This window comes from Nilaparvata lugens, unplaced genomic scaffold (assembly GCF_014356525.2).
Source record: "Nilaparvata lugens isolate BPH unplaced genomic scaffold, ASM1435652v1 scaffold1920, whole genome shotgun sequence".
NCBI lineage: Eukaryota > Metazoa > Arthropoda > Insecta > Hemiptera > Delphacidae > Nilaparvata > Nilaparvata lugens.
The window spans coordinates 37,295-54,169 of NW_024090266.1; the positions used below are offsets into that span (position 1 = coordinate 37,295).

At 35.4% G+C, this 16,875-nt stretch overlaps 3 protein-coding genes across 15 annotated transcripts in view; all 3 read left to right on the top strand.

Annotated features, from left to right (window-relative positions):
* The window catches only part of LOC111058423, a 34,177-nt gene extending 24,368 nt beyond the window's left edge, over positions 1 to 9,809 (top strand). For 9 of the 12 annotated variants that reach the window (XM_039443861.1, XM_039443863.1, XM_039443867.1 and 6 more), the window contains one exon: positions 6,597 to 9,809. In XM_039443861.1, coding sequence (XP_039299795.1) covers positions 6,602 to 9,808 — 3,207 coding nt within the window. In that variant the 5' untranslated portion in view covers positions 6,597 to 6,601 and the 3' untranslated portion in view covers position 9,809. The remainder of the gene's footprint in view (positions 1 to 6,596) is intronic. The other 3 variants (XM_039443872.1, XM_039443871.1, XM_039443873.1) reach the window with 3 other exon arrangements.
* On the top strand, positions 9,809 to 12,455 carry LOC120355470. Its single transcript, XM_039443876.1, has 3 exons — positions 9,809 to 11,200; positions 11,314 to 11,888; positions 12,066 to 12,455. Exons 1-3 carry the CDS (start codon positions 10,450 to 10,452, stop codon positions 12,453 to 12,455), a joined length of 1,716 nt encoding a protein of 571 aa, XP_039299810.1. The 5' UTR covers positions 9,809 to 10,449.
* On the top strand, positions 12,248 to 14,319 carry LOC120355469 (soluble scavenger receptor cysteine-rich domain-containing protein SSC5D-like). Of its 2 annotated transcripts, none has more exons than XM_039443874.1 (2): positions 12,248 to 12,899; positions 13,035 to 14,319. In XM_039443874.1, the coding sequence occupies exons 1-2, from the start codon at positions 12,461 to 12,463 to the stop codon at positions 13,445 to 13,447; spliced, it is 852 nt and encodes a 283-aa protein (XP_039299808.1). In that variant the 5' UTR covers positions 12,248 to 12,460; the 3' UTR covers positions 13,448 to 14,319. The 2 variants fall into 2 exon arrangements, with proteins under 2 accessions (XP_039299808.1, XP_039299809.1); XM_039443875.1 differs by having other exon boundaries at positions 13,107 to 14,319.
* The last annotated feature ends 2,556 nt before the right edge of the window (positions 14,320 to 16,875 follow it).

Genomic DNA, 16,875 nt, shown 5'->3' on the forward strand with positions numbered 1-16,875 from the left:
TATGGTACTTTTGAAGAAAACACTATTGTTAACTATAGTTTGTGTAAAATAAGTTGAGACTTGGCCCTCCATCCGAAGAAATTACATGGTTGCCAATTCGTGTAAAATTGCAACTTTCTCAAATTTCTAATTCAACGTCAGAATTGGATGTAAAATATCATCCCTGATATCCTAGTAGTACTAGAAAAGATCCAGGTTTGAAGGATTAAAAGGAAATTTAACTTTTATGATAAAATTGGAAACATCGCGAGGATTTGTTTTTATTTTGAATATCACTTCTCTCAGAATCATGGGGCGTCGTAATGCATAATAATTTTATACCAAATTAACGGGGAGAATGTCTCCTTTCTATTGGTGTCTGGATCATTTTTATCCGACCTATGGTTATTTTTTGATTAATGATTATGTTCGTCAATGTCGAGACATTTCGAGCAGAAAACATGAAATTTTCGACCTGCTGGAAACTTTTTTGTTTCAAAAGATAAGTGGGTGTAGCGAGAAAGTTTTTGGAAATAATTGAGATTATTTTTCCAACTGTCAAAAGTAGTCAGAAGATCGTATTTTGGTCTCCAAGGAATTTTAAAGTTAGGAGAGCGTCTGCATAGTATGCATTGTGTACCAAATCGTATGCTGAAGGCTGGCAATTTACAAGATATTTGACTGAATTTCAAACGGAAGCAGCTGATTGCCTCTAGATAGGCTGGGATTGATCGAGGCGAGGTTGTCATTTTCACTATTTATAATCATGTGGCTTGCAGTTGCTGAATTTTTCAATCGTTCTGTATTTGGTTTTTGTTGATCCCAGTTATTGATAGCATATGGTGGCTCACCATTCAGCCGCTATCCTTGACTTTGAAACTCCTGAGAGGCCAAAATACGCTCTTTCGAGTACGTTTGACAATTGGGAAAATAATTTCAATTATTTCTGAGAAACTTTCTCGCTTTCACTATCTACTTATCTTTTGAAACAAAAAAGTTTCCAGCATGTCAAAAATGTCATGTTTTCTGCTCGAAATGTCTGGACATTGACGAACATAATCATTAATTAAAAAATAACTATAGGTCGGATAAAAATGATCCAGACACCAATAGAAAGGAGACATTCTCCCTGTTAATTTGGTATAAGATTATCACGCATTACGACGCCCCATGATTCTGAGAGAAATGATATTTAAAAGAAAAACAAATCTTCGGGATATTTCCAATTTTATCATAAAGTTAAATTTCCTTTTAATCCTTCAATCCTGAAGCTTTTTTAGTACTACTAGGATATCGGGGATGATATTCTACATCCAATTCTGACGTTGAATTGGAAATTTGAAAAAGTTGCCATTAGGGCAAGAAGGAAAATTGACAATATATGTATTTCTTCCATGATCGAGTTGCACGATACTTATTTATTCAACAAAGCCCCAGACTTGTTGTCTTTGTGAGGAATAGTCACTATTTATACCGGGTGTTTCAATAAGAATGACCCAATTTTAAACAGTTATATTTATTTTTTAAAAATGGTGTGCATAAACCATTTTTACATCAACTTTCTCGCAGAACCTCTAGTTTATGATCACCGCAGTATCAAGTTTATGATGATGTATTATAAGTGTTCTATGTGCCCTCCTTTTGAGGCTCGGACGACATCTAGACGGTTGCCAAATTCATCCCAGACTGTTCGCAAAATGTCTGTCTTCTCGGACTGTAGCTACTGCATCAGTTATCATGGTTTCCAGCTCCTCAATATCTAGTGCTAAGGGAGGATCAACGTTAAAGATCGTGTTTATGTTCCTCCCTCAGCACTTGATATTGAGGAGATGAAAACCAGGATAACTGATGTAGTAGCTACAGTCCGAGAATACAGACATCTTGCGAGCAGTCTGGGATGAATTTGGCTACCGTTTTGATGTCGTCCGAGCCTCAAAAGGAAGGCAGATAGAACACCTATAAAGGTGCGTACAGATATACGCGCCGCGAACATGAGCAATTTACTTTTAATCAGCTGACTATATCTGTATTTTTACAGAAACGGTATAAGATATCGATATAAAAAGCTTGGCATCAGCTGATTAAAAGTGAATTGCTTTTGTTCGCGGCGCGTATATCTGTACGCACCTTAATACATCATCATAAACTTGATACTTCTGTGAGTAAGTTGATGTAAAATTGGTTTGTGTGCACCATTCAAAAAATTATAACTGTTTAAAATTGGGTCATTCCTTTTGAAATACCCTGTATTTTGTCTCTGCTGCTGTATTTACTTATTTTGTGAATAAAGATTATTTGATTTGAAAGACACATAATCATAAGATGATTGGAAATGGTAAAACAGGCTTGTAGCCCTTCTAACCCATTCCAAAATTTTGATTGAAAATTAGTATTTTTTTCAATATCAACAGAGTTTATACAACTTCTATAATTGCCTTATAGTTTGAGCAATAATTCAATTTTTCAGTATCCTTTGACTTGTTCTGTTCAAACTTTCATTAACATGAATAAATAAATAAACATACATGCTGATTTTGACTCTTATATAGGTGGTTCCTCTCTGACTATCTTAAGGTAGGCGCACACAGATCGTCATCGGACGCATCGGACGATTAGATTCGATGCATTGTTTTCAATTGGAGTGCGCATACCTATACGATGCGGATAGTGCATCAAATGTAATCGTCCGATGCGTGCCGTCCGTCCGATGACGATCTGTGTGCGCCTACCTTTATTCTTACAAATACATCCCCAATGTATTTCCCAATGGGCGATGTAAGTGTGACGTAAGCCATTGCTACGACGCCATTTTAGTCTCTAAACAAACCGTTGCTATGGAGAGAGAGCATGTTATTCTTATGGGTCTACAACATCACCTTACATTTACAAGTATATCAATGAAATAATAGATTTCTAAGAGTTGAGAATATTTTTTTCAAGCTATAAACACTCAAATCATCAATTTCCAGTATTTATTCAGATCGAATAAATTTTTTTGGGACAGCCAAAGCAGAAAGTCTCACGAAGTAGTGCATAGTACTATGTATGAAGGCTGCTATGGTAAGCCTAGTTGAAGAGAAAGTTAAAGTGCCACATGAATTCTTACCTGAAATTTTTAATTATTATTTTGTTTTCAATATAAGTTTACTTTCACAGCATATGCTGGAAGTTTAACAGTCTGCTGTTTCACATTAGAAATGTTTATTTGAAAATGTATACAGTCTGATTTCGATCACAAATGAAAATGGATGAAGCAAACGAACATTTTTTTTGTTCCTGACTGTAAACATTACAGTAAAAAGGCAGGCTACATACCATTTTTTAGATTTCCTGAAAATCCCAAGGCCTAGCTCGCCTCAATAAGTTCTGTACTACATTTTTTGGTTATGTTATTGTCAATAAAAATAATATTTATCAAATTTATCTAGAATAACTACATTAGTGAAATTATTAATACAATAATTCAAATACAATTATTATGTTTACAGTGAATGTAGCACATAAAATACATAATTATTTGCTTTACTTTACATGTTCACTTAGGTACCCCTTTTAAATTCTTGTAAACATCATCACCGTTTAGTTAGAATGTAGGAAGTATACAACTTGATTAGTGGTCACAGCATCTACATCTTTTTACTGTGTTGAGTTCACTCAATATCTTACTATTTCACGTAAATTGAAAACAATTATATACTTCAGAAAACCTCAACACCAAACTTGTAAGTAAGTACCTAGGCTAAACCAAAACACCTAACCTATATATTTAAGCTTTAGTCTACTCTAACAGTTACACTAAACAATAGGAAAACAGAATATATTCATATGAATTTTCAAATTACAACTTTATAACAATCTAATGATATCCTAGGTAATAATTCAAATTGCACTTCAACTTTCTCTACAGGTAGGTTTTCCATAGCAGACTACAGACATAGTACTAAGTTCTACTTCGTAAGACTTTCTGCTTTGGCTGTACCAAAACAAAATTATTTGATCTGAATAAATACTGAGAGTTGATGATTTGAGTGTGTAGAACTTGAAAAAAATATTCTCAACTCTTGGAAATCTATTATTTCATTGATATACTCGTAAATGTAAGGTGATGTTTTAGTCCCATTTGAATAACATGCTCCCTCCATAGCAACGGTTTGTTTAGAAACCAAAATGGCGTCGTAGCAACGGCTTACGTCATCACTTACATCGCCTATACATTTTTGGGAAATAAACATTATTTATTTATTTTATATATATTGTCTCTTGATAATGTTGTTTGTGTGTTGGATATTGTGTTGTCTTGTTCTGTGGCATTGCTTTTATTCGTGATAAATAAAAATTATTCACGCCAATTAAAGACATATAGTTAAATATCCATGCATTACAAATTAATGGGTTATTATTGAATGATTGATTTACTGAGAATGATCTCACTTCAAATTCATTGCTGTGACGCATGTGCTGATATTTGTGTTATTTTAAACTGTGGCATTGGGATAAATAATAAATCTTCGTGATGAATGAAAGCTATCTACGCCAATTGAATACTTCAGTATCCATGCATTATAAATTAATGGGTTAATTTAATGATTGATTTACTGAGAATGATCTCACTTCTAATTTATTCCTGTGATGCATGTAATAAAAAAACTTGAAATTATGTTGAAACGGTTCGTCCCTTGAATATTATTTATTGTTTTAAATTATATTCGTGATAACATCGTGTTTACAGTACAGTAAGTTAGATAAAATTGCTTCCACACACCATTTTAGTAGAATTTTAATTAGTAACATTGAGAATATTCAACTGTGATTGTTAAATTTCAAATTCGAATTTATTTTGTCAATTACAATCACAAACAAATAGTAAAATTACATTTAAATACATTCAGAAAACTCCCTCATTCATAAAATGTTTGTCTTTCAAACATTGTAATTTTTGGAAACAAAATTCTTAAATTTCTGTTGTGAAATTCAGCTAATAAATAATCTATATTGATTATATTCGTCCCAATATTAAGATCATTGTTTTGTGACTCACTGGCTTAGCTAGTAGAAACTAAATTAGCAATTTGACAGCATGTTTGAAATTTCTTTATTAAATTGAGAAAATTTAAGAAATTTCAATTCAACCCACAATCTATGATCAATTAGTAGAATTAGGGAAGAATTAATTAACAGGCATTTCCACAAAACTGTTTAAATCCCCAATTCAAGATAATAAGTTCACAGATTATGAATTGTTCATAATCTCATAACTTTATATCCATTAATCATATAATCATTAAGTTTGTTTTTTGGTCCTGCAAAATTATTTCTTTAATATGTGAATATTTCCTATTTTAGTAATAACAATGTGGAATATTTCTTCTATGTTTAGTTTTGAAGCATCTAAATTTAAAAATCTACTTTGTGAAAATAATTTAGAACTGGAAACTTTGTGAAGTGAACAACTAAAAACCTAACCCATTTAACCCATATGTGTAACCTTATTTAAATTTGGGAGAGGAATAGCACAAGTTTACCTTATTTTTTCTGTCCCTATCATTTTGATGATGGACTTATTGTATGAATCAATAAAGAATATTACATCAATCAACCCCAGAAATTGAGGTTAGCAATTGATAAATAATTTTAAACATTTTTAACCATCATATTATAATATTTCAAAAATTATGAGTCTATTATATTTCAACCCCTCACATGGGTTCTAAGCTTACATGGATTCTTATTTTAATTCCTAAACGGTTCATTAAATTCTACTACGCGCCCTATGTTTTCACTTTTGCATTTAAAGAGCTTTTAACTGTTGTATCGGAAAAGTTTAAGAGCTTTTAATTAATGAGAGGTTTTAAAGTTTTAACCTTTGAATCGGAGAACTGAATTGAATTGAAAATATCTTTATTCATTAAATATGTAAAAATACATATGAAGTGTCATAAAATTGTATGTAGCCTAAATACTAATAACAAACAAATGTCATACACATCAATTATTATCAAACTCCTGTAACAAATACAGTGATAAGTGTAACAAATATTCCTTCAACATAATACCAAAACCTTTAATAGGGGTATTCACAATGTTGTTCTAGCCAGCTAAAGTGCCATTTGATAACTCTAGATTGTGAACGCCTCATCTAAAACCAACTGCTTTGAGCTAACTTCAATAGCGTTCCAAGCGGATAATTTGTGTAACTCAAAGATTATAACTTCTGCTACAAAATATGATCAAAACAAATATGGCCGCCGTTTTAACAGAGTTAGCTAGAGTTAGCGGACTCAAACCTGCGCTATCTGCTATCTCGTCTGCTAATTTTTTTCTAACGTACTACTATAGCATTGAGTTAACACAGACTTAGCAAACAGCAGGAGTTAACGAATAGCTCGACTTAGCCAGCTAACTCCAACATTGTGAAAATACCCCTATTATCTTCCAAACTGTTCGGCAACTTTGTAAAAAATGATCTATATCATTGAACACAGTTGAATAACTATGAACTTTGAACTTATAAACCGGACAATTGGAAGAACCCTGCATGTGAAAAGGTGGATTTAACATAGCTTTGCATGCTGTGACTGGAATGTGGCTAGAAGTGTAAGTTTATTGTATCATTTTAGGACTAATGGAGACATTAATTGTTTCTGCATATCCTGCAGATCTGCGTCATCGGTTCAGAATCAAGGAGGCGGTGAAGAAGCCAGCGAAGGAGGAGGAGAAGACACCAACGGAGGTGGAGAAGTCATCGAAGGAGGAGACGCGAGGAGAAGCAACATATGCCTACACAGACGAAGTATCAGATTTTGTAAAAAAATGTCAAGTTAAGGTCTTTTATTCCCCTGATTTTAGATTTACCAGGAGGAAGCACTATTTTACTTCATTCTACAAACGTTTAAATAAAAAAGCAGAAGATAATCGGCTTGAACTTGAAAGAAGTCGTACTGAAGCAACCAATGGAAGCTTTGTCACTCTCGAAGACAAACTGAAGGTATTGGAGGATATGATGCTCACAGTTACTGCCGAGGAACTCAAGGTGGTTGAATCAAAGATGGAGAGAGAGAAGGAAGTGAAGGTTGGTGAGGAGGTGAATGAGGGAGAGAGTAGAGTTAAATCCACCATTTTGGATAAAGATGGATTTAGTGGTACAAAGAACTGCTCTGATGGAAAAGGAAAGAATTCTTTGATGTGGAAGCGATTGAAAGAACTACTTGAAGAGAACAATGCTCCAAAAACGTGGGCTGATATCAAAATCACCAGCCAAAAACATCCCATAGATCCTAGCTGTTATGGAAAAGAAGTGATTCGGAAGATTATCCATAAAAAGAAGCCTAAAAGGCGTCTGAAGGTTCCATTCACACGTGGTAGCAGACTTCCACAACGTTTGTCTCGAGAATTGTATGAGCAGATCTCTTCATCGGAGTCATCCCAGAACGTGGGAATTAAGAAACATGCATCCCAGAACGATGAAAAGTCATCCCAGAACGTGGGCATTGAGAAACAGCCATCCCAGAACGATGAAAAGTCATCCCAGAACGTGGGCATGATATTGAACATTGGCCGGCAAAGACCCCTCTACCATGAGCAGTTTGAATATTTGCAAAGTTTTGAGAACGCCAACTTCATCAGTGCGGACTGGGCGAAACTGGCCGCTTCCGCCGTGCAGCCCTCACCAACCTCCTGCAAGGTGTCCCGTTTACTAATCCCAGTGCTATGTGACAAGCTGGTCAAACTGATCGAGTGTCAAGATGAGTTGAAAAAGTTCGACAAGAATGTGGAGTATGGAATGGAGAGGCTTGACATGGATGGTGAGGAAGAGGAGGAAGAGAGGAAGGAAGAGGAGGAGGAGGAGGCCACAAAGCGTAGTAGAATAGACCCCGCCAAAGAGTACAAGACTGACTTGATCAGGCAGGTGGAAGCAAGTGTAGAACACGAGCTGTCCAATCCACCTATCAGAGATTGCTTTGTGAAACTAGTCAACGCTAAATTAGACCAACTTCAAAAACCGAGTCCAATTGTAAATGATTCAGATGAAACCTCTGAAAACCCGACTCCAATTGTAAATAATTCTGATGAAACCTACATAGAAGAAATTTGTAGTTTACCTAAGTTTAATCTAAAGGTTCCAGAACATGTGACACGACCACCTCTTTATAAAATTGGAAGCACCAATGATGTGGGTCCTTCAAAATGCAAGAAGAGGAAAATTGAGGAGAGTGAAATGGTTAATTCCAGCCCATTGTCAAGCATTGTTAGAACCGAAGATTTGAACGGTTTGAAACTGGGATCACTTTCGAGTAACTCAGATTTGCCAGCAGTGCAACAGAAACACGTTTTGTTGAACAATAACTCATCTCATAACTCCAAAGTCGTACCTGACGCTCAGAAGCGCATTAAAACATTGAAACCTGTACTTACCCCAAGAAACATTGATCAGCAACCAACAATACCCTCCCCTGACAAAGACGGATCTCCTAAACGTATTAAAACTCTGCAACCAGCGTTACCCTCTCCTGGCCAAGACGGATCTCCAAAACGTATTAAAACTCTGCAACCAGCGTTACCCTCTCCTGGCCAAGACGGATCTCCAAAACGTATTAAAACTCTGCAACCAGCGTTACCCTCTCTTGGCAAAGACGGATCTCCAAAACGTATTAAAACTCTGCTACCGGTACTAACCCCAAGAAACGTTGATCAGCAACCAGCAATACCCTCCCCTGACAAACATGACAAAGATGGAATTCTGCTACCTGTACTCAGCACCGTTAATGTATGTTCTAATTTAGCCATACCTGAAGCTGCTCCGGTTGCTAAACGTTTGAAAAGCATGGAGCCTGAACCCAAGCTGGCTATAAAAATTCATAGTGTGGTTTCACTCAGTGGCGGCACAATAAATCCATTCGAGAACAACTCTCCACAAAAAACAAATGGGCTGGTTGTACCGACTGAAGTTCGGTTCAAGGAAATTGCGGGCGACTTTGAAAAGACAACTTACAATAACAAAGATGTTGTGAGTCGCTCGCAGTATGAGTTTGGCATTCACATTCTGAAAAGGGACAGTTTCAGTGAAATGGTGTATATACCGTATGCGTATGACATGAAGCACAACGAGGATGGGTATTTCGGCATGTATTTTCATCGTGGCACACCCGACACTGTGATGGTGGGACCGTTTCAAACGAACGAAGACCCCCAGATATTCGTACACCGGGGTCGCAATCCAGTGTGTGTCACACTGGCCAACAAATGGTGTGAGGACAAAGATTTCCTTGACACGTTTTGGAACTGCCACAACAAAGTCCTTTTGAAACATATCGTGAAATATGCCTATGCAAATCGTGCCTATGTCTACAAGACACGGAAGCCACAACCTAAATTTATAAACATCATCAGGAGATCGCTGAATGTTTCCAATCATCAGACCTTGAATTCTACAAGAAACTTGTGTGCCGAACCAGCTCCACCGGTTGAACTAGAAAGTACAGAGTCAAAGAAAGTTGATGTCGATCCAGTTGAAGATGGTGAAAACAATCGAGTCAGATCTTTGAAACCAGCTCCACCGGTTGAACTAGAAAGTACGGAGTCAAAGAAAGTTGATGTCGATCCAGTTGAAGATGGTGAAAACAATCGAGTCAGATCTTTGAAACCAGCTCCACCGGTTGAACTAGAAAGTACGGAGTCAAAGAAAGTTGATGTCGATCCAGTTGAAGATGGTGAAAACAATCGAGTCAGATCTTTGAAACCAGCTCCACCGGTTGAACTAGAAAGTACGGAGTCAAAGAAGTTGATGTCGATCCAGTTGAAGATGGTGAAAACAATCGAGTCAGATCTTTGAAACCAGCTCCACCAGTTGAACTAGAAAGTACGGAGTCAAAGAAAGTTGATGTCGATCCAGTTGAAGATGGTGAAAACAATCGAGTCAGATCTTTGAAACCAGCTCCACCGGTTGAACTAGAAAGTACGGAGTCAAAGAAAGTTGATGTCGATCCAGTTGAAGATGGTGAAAACATTCGAGTCAGATCTTTGAAACCAGCTCCACCGGTTGAACTAGAAAGTACGGAGTCAAAGAAAGTTGATGTCGATCCAGTTGAAGATGGTGAAAACAATCGAGTCAGATCTTTGAAAAAAGCAGAAGCTGTAGGTAAGTCTGAACATGAACCAACGGAACCCGAAGCTGGTGAAAACACTCGAGTTAGATCTTTGAAAAAGGCAGAAGCTGAAAACCCGGAAACTGGTGACCAACTTGTGAACGACAATGGATGTGAGCCTGAAGCTGGAACACCGAACAAGGATGGAGAATGTACTACAGATAAAGTTAAAGAGGCAAAGAGAGAGTCTAAATCAGTAACCCCGATTTCTGAGCAGCCCACACTATCTGACCATCTAATAGAGAAAGAGAGACAGTTCTTTGAGTTTGCTAGGAAGCTGAACACTTTGGCGCTAAATAGTGTGAAGCTTTCCGTCAAAAATAACGAAATGAACCAATTAGTCAAAGATAATGTGAAGCTTTCCTTCAAGAATAACGAAATGAACCAGTCAGTCAAAGATAATGTGGAGCTCACCTCTGTTGCTAAAAAGAAAAAGAAGACAGTGACTTTTGCAGATGAATTGTTGCTAGTCATGCCTGAGTCTCCTAAGAAAGTTGATGCTGATACTGAACTTGTAAAACAAAATTCCCTACCTGTACGCAAAGATGTCAAAATCGTTGGATTTGATAAAGGGAATCCAGAAGTTATTGAGAAAAATAATGCTGCAGAAATTGATAGTCACTTGATAAAACAAAATGCATTATCTGTATGCAAAGATTTAGAAATTGTGAGAAAAGTTGATGATGGAACTAAAATTGAGAACAAGAATTTGGTGGAAGCAGGAGTAAAGGACTTGGATATAATCATTAGAAAATTCGATGCAAAAGGAAACGTTGTTTCAGAAGTCGAGAAGAAGGGTAATGCTGCTGAAATTGATAGTCGCTTTGTGAGTAATAATGCTTTATCTGTACGCAAAGATTCAGAAATCAAAAAACATTTTAACAAAATAGAAATTAAAAATAAGAATGCAGTGGAAGCAGGAGGAAGAGACTTTGATATAATCATTAGAAATGTGGATGAGAAAGGAAAAGTTGTTTCAGAAGTCGAGAAGAAAAGTAATGCTGCTGAAATTGATAGTTGCTTGGTAAGGAAAAATGCTATATCTGTACGCAAAGATTTAGAAATAGTTAGAAAAGGTGATAACATAACAGAAATTAATAATAAGAATGCAGTGGAAGAAGGAAGTGACCTAGTCATTTGGGTATTGACGATAAAGGAAATCTTGTGAAGAAAAATGCTCTCTTGCAAAAAAATAAAGTTGACCACACTTCTAACAATAGAAAGGATACGAATCCAATTGAGCCAAAGGTTATCGAAACAATTGACCTGTGCGAGAGTGAACCAACTGTTCCAAATGTCACGTTGACAGAAACTCGTGCTGAGCCCACTGAACGTGACATGAGTAAAAAGAGTGCAAAAGTTGCAAAAAGTATTGAAAAGCAACCTAAAGTGGAAAGAAAAATTTACCCTACGATTGGCTTCCGAAAGATAGAGCCAAAACCCACTACTCTCTTTTTCGACAAAGGTACGTCAAAAATGTTTTTCCGAGTCGATAACGCTAAAAGCATACTCAATCTCGAAAAACTTCAGACACCGAATTCCACCAAACAAACTGAAGCAGTTCAAGTGCATAACCCTGTAATCACAACACGAACTCAAGCTAAAAAACCAGCAACAAATCAAATTCAAGCAACAAAAGTCATTGAAACAACCACGTCGACCAACCAAGTTCAAGTCCTACCAACTACAAGTTCGAGTGCTGCATCTAAATCCACTATAAAAATGCAAGCTAAAAATCTAGCAACAAATGAAATTCAAGCAACAAAAGTCATTGAAGCAACCAAGTCGACCAACCAAGTTCAAGTCCTACAAACTACAAGTTCGAGTGCAGCATCTAAATTCACTATACAATTTCAAACCAGAAATCCAGCAACAAATAAAATTCAAGCAACAAAAGTCATTGAAACTACTAATTCGACAAACAAAGATCAATGCCTACCAAAAGTCATTCAAATACCCAGATTTCTAATTCCAAACGCAGCAAATGGTTCCCCCATCCAAATTCAAGCCCTACCAAAAGTCATTCAAATACCTAGAATTTTAAACCCAAACGCAGCAACCAAACAAAGTTTCGGTCCACAATATTTGCAATTGTCTCCGTTAACAGATGGTCAAGAGAAACAGCATCTGATACCGTATGATGATGATGATACGATGCAGTCGGCTGGTGAGAAATCTGTCGGAGGACTAACGAAGCAGAACCCTTCAGACAAACCAATGCCTCACGTGGTACAAATTGATGGCAAAAAGTTTCTACAAACACTGCCCAGTACTTCATCACTGTCTGCCACAGAAATACAGAGTATGTTGAGTAAGGAAATAATAAAGTCCTGATAACGATGGGGAAGACTGACAAGTTGGTGTCTTTGCAAAATAATCAAAGTGTGGTGAGGTTGACTAAAACACTTGGACTGCAGGCAACTCAATCGCCTACAAACAGCATTCAACCTCCATCATCTTCTCTTAATTTACCAAGTGATGTGTCCAAGTTAACAACGACTGTAACACTGAAGGAAGCTCCATCAATATCAATCTCGAATCTTGCTGAAAAGTCAGTGAGTCAACCAACTTCTGTACAGAAAGTGACACCACCGGAAAAAGTTTCACCATTCAAAGTAGTTGTTGTCTCAAATCATGCAGAAAAAACGTCAGAATCAACCAAAAGCCATGAAAAATCACCGAAAGTGTCTAAAGGCAACCAAACTAACTTACCGAAAGTAACGATTAAAACAATTCCGAAAAAAGTTTCAGTCACTGATTATGCTGAAAATACGTCAGATATACAAAGCCTTGAAAAACAACCGGTATTGCCTAAAGGCAACCAAACCAAGGTACCGAAAGTATCGACTGAGACTCTGAAAGAAGTTTCACCACTGAAAGCATCCATCATGAATCATCATGAAAATACGTCACATCCAACAAATACTCCGAAAGAAGTTTCTACACATGAAGCATTCATCATGAATCATCATGAAAATACGCCAGATCCAACAAATACTCCAAAAGAAGTTTCACCACTGGAAACATCCATCATGAATCATCATGAAAATACGTCACATCCAACAAATACTCCGAAAGAAGTTTCTACACTTGAAGCATCCATCATGAATCATCATGAAAATACGCCAGATCCAACAAATACTCCGAAAGAAGTTCCACCACTGGAAGCATCCATCACGACTCATCCTGAAAATACGACAGAACCAATAAAAAGTCCCGAGGAAACTACACAGCAAGAGAAGACCGAATTTGAAGTGATTGAAGCTTTAAAGAACAATCCGGAGTATATGTTATCTTTCGGGTTATCTTTTAGTAATGATTGGTAATCATTTATCTCTATATCAATTGTTGATATTATTGATAAGAATTGATTATTATGGAAATCTTGTAAAAACTTGAATAATATATGTGTACTGACAGTAATTCTAAAGCTGGATTCAATCAGATTTAAATCTGAATCCAATCAGCTGGATTCAATGTCGAATGTTTTAATTCAAGCTTGGATATAAATATCAATTGTTGATATTATTAATAAGAATTGATAATTGATTATTATGGAAATCTTGTAAAAACTTGAATATAATATGTGTAGGAGATTTGTTGTAAAGATGTCTAATTATGACTTGAAGAACAAGATTTCCACACTAATAAATTGTCAATTTTTATCAATAAAATCAAGAAACAACAGTTGATATAATCAGATAATTACAGTAGATACAGTAAGTAGATAAATTCTGCTTTTACCTGGATTTCCCACAATATCAGTACCAGTTGTAATGTGACCGATTATTTGACATGCATTTTCACAGTCCAAAAGTACCCATTGGTTAAAAATTAAAAGTGTCGAAGACGGTGAAAATTCATGACAAGTAAAATTGGACTGAAAAATGTAGGCTATGCCTCTTGGCAGACGGTTACGAGGACGGGACCTGGTACTATCTACAGCAGATAGCCGGCCCAGCTGCCAAGAGGCATAGCCTACATTTTTCAGTCCAATTTTACTTGTCATGAATTTTCACCGTCTTCGACACTTTTAATTTTTAACCAATGGGTACTTTTGGACTGTGAAAATGCATGTCAAATAATCGGTCACATTACAACTGGTACTGATATTGTGGGAAATCCAGGTAAAAGCAGAATTTATCTACTTACTGTATCTACTGTAATTATCTGATTATATCAACTGTTGTTTCTTGATTTTATTGATAAAAATTGACAATTTATTAGTGTGGAAATCTTGTTCTTCAAGTCATAATTAGACATCTTTACAACAAATCTCCTAAAATCAGATGGAGTAATACAGTGTTTTTGTAATAGTAAGTAGTTTCTAGGTTACTAATCAGTATTAATTTTATATTCTATTAGCATATTGGTTGGCCAGTTGAGGTTATAGAAAACCTTCAAAGTCAACATACGCTCATTTTGTACTATATATATATATTCACAACTTCTAATCTAAATCATGTCGCTCTAGTTAACTTGCAGTTAGAGTTTGTACAAGCTTTTTATTTTGGTGGGTTTCTTAAGAAGAATTTAAGTTTTCAACTGTTCTGTTGAAAATAATGATTTATTATTCTGTTGATGAGAATCGCAAGGCTATGAGCTTCATTTTATGGTTTAGTGTGTTATTTTTAAGGATTTATCAAGATGAATTTTATAGTTTTTCAATGTGATTATGATATATACATCTGTTGGTGTTAATTACAAAGTTATGAGGTTCATTTTATACTTTTAAAGATATTTTCATCCACTAAAGATACTGTACATGTTAATTTACTACTATTGTTCATTACTAATTATGATTATAGTCCTAGGCTATAGTTCACAATTTTGTTAATAATTATTATCTTTGAAGTGTTTTGATTTCTTCAATGAGCATAATTATGTTATGTTGTTTAATGTTCCTTGTTCTATAATAATCACGGTAGCCTAACATGTTATTGACCTTGGTCAATTCATACCAAGTATTTTGTATTTTACTCGACTGATTTGTTTAATATAATTTAGAGAAACCACTGTTAAGCCAGTTTCACACACATCGATTTTTGGACGTAAGATTTTTTGTCGTCTATGAATTCTATCAGATAGAGCGGAACTTGACGTTTAATCTTCCGACGTTTAATCTGGAAGAAAGGCAAAATATCGTACGTCCAAAAATCGATGTGTGTAACTAGCCTTAGCCCTGCACACACACATCGATCTTTGTTCGTACGATATTTTGCCGTCTTTATGAATTCTATCTATGATTAAACGGAACTTGACAAACATCATCTGTTTAATCTAATAGAATTTATAAGGACGGCAAAAAAAAACAAAAAACTCGATGTGTATGTAGCTAGCCTTACAGTAATTACTTTGAATATAGCTTATTCATTTTTGAAATGGATTTGTCATCTTTTTATTTTTTATGCTAAGAGTTTAATTTGAAATTATATTTGATTATTTTCTTCATCACCATTACAGAGTGTTCTGAAAAAGGTGCCCATAAGCCAAGGGATGATTCATTACATCAAAAGAAGAAAAAAGTTCTAATTAACATAGGTCCAAAAATGCTTAGTTACCAAGTTATACAGAGTGAAAGATTTCGTATGAATTTCAGATCCCCTGCCCTACGGGTATTTGTTGGCTGTTAAGATTCAGCGTACTTTATGTAAAAATAGAGAGCTTGAAATTTTCAAAAAATTTCTATTTTTCATGCGTTGTTTATGTTATTAAGGATTATTTTTTCAAGGTTGCGTTTGTCTTTTATACACATATTCTACATCTTTCTCTTCGAATTTAATTTTCTACTAGTTCTGTAAGAAAATATTCTGTATTTATTGTACACTTAACATAGTAAATCTGATTCAAACCTTCAAAGAACTTGTTTTTCGGGACCAAGTTTCGCCTATTTCGTCACATATCTTAGAAATTACTTTAGCTAACGGTCTGGAAACGGTTTTATTCAATTTTTCAGTTCATTTTACATAAAGTACGCTGAATTTAACATCTTAATTAACAGCCAACAAATATCTGTAGGGCAGGGGAACTAAAATTCAGACGAAATCTTTCACTCTGTATAATTTGGTAACCAAGCATTTTCGAATCTATATTAATTAGAACTTTTTTCTTCTTTTGATGTGAGAAATCATCCCCTGGCTTATGGCACCTTTTTTCAGAACCCCTGTATAATATGATGTATAATTCTCAGTGAAAGAATTTGATTTCTCCATTGTATATTGATAATCATGTCTTCCCAAAGATGAGTTTCGAAGTTTCATTACTTGACGATGACAAAGAGTTTAATAAAAATGAATAACTGAACCGATGAAGGATTGGAAAACTTTTACTTTTAAGCATGGCTTTCAAATGAATTTCTGCTCTGTTGGGTAATAAGATAATGCCCATTGGTTTTCACACATTGTAGTCTGCTATTGTGTGAACTCTCTCATAAGAACCAGTGGTATTCTTTTTCTGGCTAACGGTAATTCATTGGAAAACTGTTATTAAGCTGGTTTTCACCAAAGTTATTAAAAAAATGTGTTAATAACTTAATCCTTATAGATTCTATTAGATTGAATGAAACTTGACAAACACATATGTTCATCATGTGTATGGTTATGTTCAATCTAATAGAATCTATAAGGATTAAGTTACAAACATTTTGTTAATAACTTTGGTGTAAACGCAGGTTAATACCAGTTTCCCAATCAATTACAGTTAGCCATAAAAATAATACCACGGGTTCTTATGAGAGAGTTCACACAATAGCAGA

Excerpts from the sequence above, each read along its gene's own strand:
- LOC120355470 (XM_039443876.1), top strand. The coding sequence starts at position 10,450 with ATGAACCAATTAGTCAAAGATAATGTGAAGCTTTCCTTCAAGAATAAC. Across the intron at positions 11,201-11,313 it reads AGAAATAGTTAGAAAAGGTG|ATAAAGTTGACCACACTTCT; the intron begins ATAACATAACAG and ends TCTTGCAAAAAA. Across the intron at positions 11,889-12,065 it reads ATGAAATTCAAGCAACAAAA|GTCATTCAAATACCCAGATT; the intron begins GTCATTGAAGCA and ends TGCCTACCAAAA.
- LOC120355469 (XM_039443874.1), top strand. The coding sequence starts at position 12,461 with ATGGGGAAGACTGACAAGTTGGTGTCTTTGCAAAATAATCAAAGTGTG. Across the intron at positions 12,900-13,034 it reads TTATGCTGAAAATACGTCAG|ATCCAACAAATACTCCGAAA; the intron begins ATATACAAAGCC and ends AAAATACGTCAC.